Source organism: Lactuca virosa, chromosome 8, assembly GCF_052849685.1.
Source record: "Lactuca virosa cultivar CGN04683 chromosome 8, Lactuca_virosa_CGN04683_v6, whole genome shotgun sequence".
NCBI lineage: Eukaryota > Viridiplantae > Streptophyta > Magnoliopsida > Asterales > Asteraceae > Lactuca > Lactuca virosa.
Genome location: NC_136433.1, coordinates 18,718,718 through 18,721,720, shown reverse-complemented (window position 1 = coordinate 18,721,720; position 3,003 = coordinate 18,718,718). Strand labels below are relative to the sequence as shown.

The 3,003-nt window shown below is 33.1% G+C and overlaps 1 protein-coding gene across 1 annotated transcript; it reads right to left on the bottom strand.

Moving 5' to 3' along the window:
* Positions 1 to 308: 308 nt before the first annotated feature.
* On the bottom strand, positions 309 to 2,702 carry LOC145133299 (WPP domain associated protein). Its single transcript, XM_079068244.1, has 4 exons — positions 1,649 to 2,702; positions 922 to 1,048; positions 707 to 808; positions 309 to 596 (listed from the first exon to the last, which is right to left on the bottom strand). The coding sequence occupies exons 1-4, from the start codon at positions 2,584 to 2,586 to the stop codon at positions 552 to 554; spliced, it is 1,212 nt and encodes a 403-aa protein (XP_078924370.1). The 5' UTR covers positions 2,587 to 2,702; the 3' UTR covers positions 309 to 551.
* Positions 2,703 to 3,003: the final 301 nt, after the last annotated feature.

Below are 3,003 nucleotides of genomic sequence, written 5' to 3'. Positions count from 1 at the left end.
TTTCTTGTAATAAATTCTCATTTCAAGGGTTGAAAAAGTTGATGCTGCATGCTATTATCTCGGTTGCTTGATGGTGAGAAGTTGAGAAATTCGATGATTTGTTATAGAAGCAAACAAAAAAAAACATATTTTATTTGACAGTATAGCTGTTTTTTCTTATGATTGGATAGTGCATGAAAAGAATTAACTTATGTGTAGATGGATGTCGTAGCTCCAAAATCCTTTGCTTCTTCTTGATGTATTTTTTTATTATTTTAGTTTCCTAGAGTTATTTCCTTGATAAAAATTCAGGCATTCAAAAAATAAAATAAATAAATAAAAATTACATACCAACCCGAAACCCAAAATACTCCAAATATAATTCGGTTTGTTTATTCGTAATATTTTCAAGCCTAAATTAATCGATAAACCCTATGATAAGACGTGATTGAAGGACAATTTTAATTCTACACCATCTACATTGAAGAAGAAACAAAATAGAAATCACAAATGTTCAAAATTTTGGAAAAAACTAAATCCGGGTCCAAGTTCGAAAGTATTTGTGCCGATTATCAAAAACCCAACTTTCTTTCAATCAACTTCAAAATATCCATAACCTGAATCAAAACATAACACCTTTTAGACTCGTGATTTAAACATAACTTAAATAATAATCCATCAAGCTAGGTAATACTCTTATTCTCATAATAATATTTTGTAAACCTACCTCACAATTATACGACAAAATCGAATAATTTTTCACCAATACATAGTAAATCTTTCCAAGTAGGTCTTGAAGTGCCTCGACTTGATCTCCTAATAAATCGACCTTCGCAACCATTAAAATGATTAATCAAATAATTTCTAAAATCTGCATTAAATATGATCTTATAAATTTCATACATTTAGTATAATACATAAAATTCTCATATGGTTTCTAACCTCGGTTTCAGCTAATAAGAGATTTTGACATCTTCTAGCAAAGGCCTTCTTGTATACCAACTCTTCTTTTTTTATCGAGGCCACCGGCCCCAAGATCGATTTGACTTGTTGCTTAATGTGTTCCAACCTGAAATAACAAATCCCCATTTCATTTATCAAAACTTTGAAGCCTTACATTAGCTAGACACAATCGAATCCACCTCAATATATATTAGAGACTTAGAGTATCTTATTTCATCTCAAAGACTCTTTCGAAAAAAGAGAGTAAACACTCAACATATTTATAATGGTATTCGACAAGCATGATAGTCTCGTCATGATATATTAGAGACTTCCGTGTCTAGTACCTCAGGACATCAACATAAATCCTTGCTTATATAACCTCCATCTGGGGGGGGGGGGGGATATGGTACTACATCTGTCAGACGCAGTCAAATCCATATCTATATATGTTTGAGCCTCTAAATTCTATTCGAAGAAACTTTCCGAGAAAAGAAAAGTAAAGGACTTCATATATCAAACATGATATGAGAGCATAGTGTAGCACCTCATCCCTCGGGCTCAACATACATGTCATTATCTCATGGAACAACCGTCTTAGGGGCGATTTGAAGTCTCGCATCTAGACCCGGTTCAGTGCACCTTTTTTCTCTTTCTTTCGAAAAGAAAATTAGGAATAGAACCTAGTATACTATATTTCACAACTCAAAATGTAATTTGTTCCAACCTGATTGCGTTTTGTATACAACACTTGCTAATCTTGTTCTGAATCTTCTGCAACTCGAAATCTAATTTGATCCGTATATCGTTTATGGTCTCGAGAAAAACAGTTTCATATATTTCATCTTTCAATTGCGTTTTGATGCTTTCATTTTCCTGATACTCGGTCCAATCCTTTGCAACTTCGTGTAAAATATATACAAACATGTCTTCTTTAACTTTTGTCTCGATTTCATAACACCAAAACTCATCACAACATTCGTTTACAAGAACCATGTAGTGTTCATCAATCGCCATTGTTTGGAGCTTCGACTCGTGTCTTTCTTCCATCAGTCTCGATATGATCATGTCTTTCTTCCTGACACCATCGACCTTATTCGACTTCTGGTTCTTGGAAACCGGGAATTTGATCGATGATTTCAATTTTACCTTAATATCATGGACATACCCTTTGATGGCTATCAAAATTGTTTCTTTCTCGATCAATAATCTCCATTGTTTCTCCAAAGGTTCAACTTCAGACTTCTGGATTTGTTTAAATGCGTGGTCGAGTGTTCTTTTCAACATGTCGAGGTCTGAGCTCATTTGTTCCATCATTATCTTATCTGGAAAAACCTCATAATCTAATTTCTCCATTAACTCTTTATCTTTTTGGATTATGGAACATTTCGTGTCGTTAAGACGACTAAGAAACAGATCTTTGAGCTCGATGAGATCTGTAAGGATCTTTTTCTGAATGGTTTCTGGGATTTGATCTTCTGGTTCTTCTTCTTTGATCAGTTTAAAACTGACATCGATTTGGATGATACCAAGATCGTAAAACTTGGATTTCTCGTTCAAGCACTCGATTTGACTGGCTCTATCCTGGGCCTTCTCTTGTGCATTGCACATGGCGGATCTCAGGTGGTTCATCAAGATTGAATATAATCTATACCTGCAATCCATCTCACCAACGATTTTTATCCATGGACGTGTTCAATGGAGTCTTAAGTTTTGAATACCATTGCTTGCAAGTGCGTAATGCAAGAAAGCTAGCTAAAACTTAAGGGAATAATACGATCCAATTTTTATGGCAAAATTCATGTTTAGTTTTCTATTTTTAAGGCTTAATGATTACATTTTTATTCCATCATTTCAAATAATTTTATTTTTTATTTTTAAAAAGGAAAGGTATACAAATATAATTATATAAATTCATTAAGTAAAACTTTTAATATATTATTATTAATCACGTTATAGTTGTTTTTATTAATAAAACTAACTAACATAAGTGTTGGTGACCAAAAAGCGGAGAGAAAACAGTTTGAAACCGGGAAATATTAATAACTTCTATAGCCATTCGGGATTTATGTTTAATCATAA

What these genes read in the sequence shown, in the direction of transcription:
- LOC145133299 (XM_079068244.1), bottom strand. Translation starts at nt 2,586, where the DNA reads ATGGATTGCAGGTATAGATTATATTCAATCTTGATGAACCACCTGAGA. An exon ending in TCTTATTAGCTGAAACCGAG is followed by an intron (nt 809 to 921) that starts GTTAGAAACCAT and finishes ATGGTTGCGAAG; the next exon opens with GTCGATTTATTAGGAGATCA. An exon ending in TTTTGTCGTATAATTGTGAG is followed by an intron (nt 597 to 706) that starts GTAGGTTTACAA and finishes GTTTTGATTCAG; the next exon opens with GTTATGGATATTTTGAAGTT.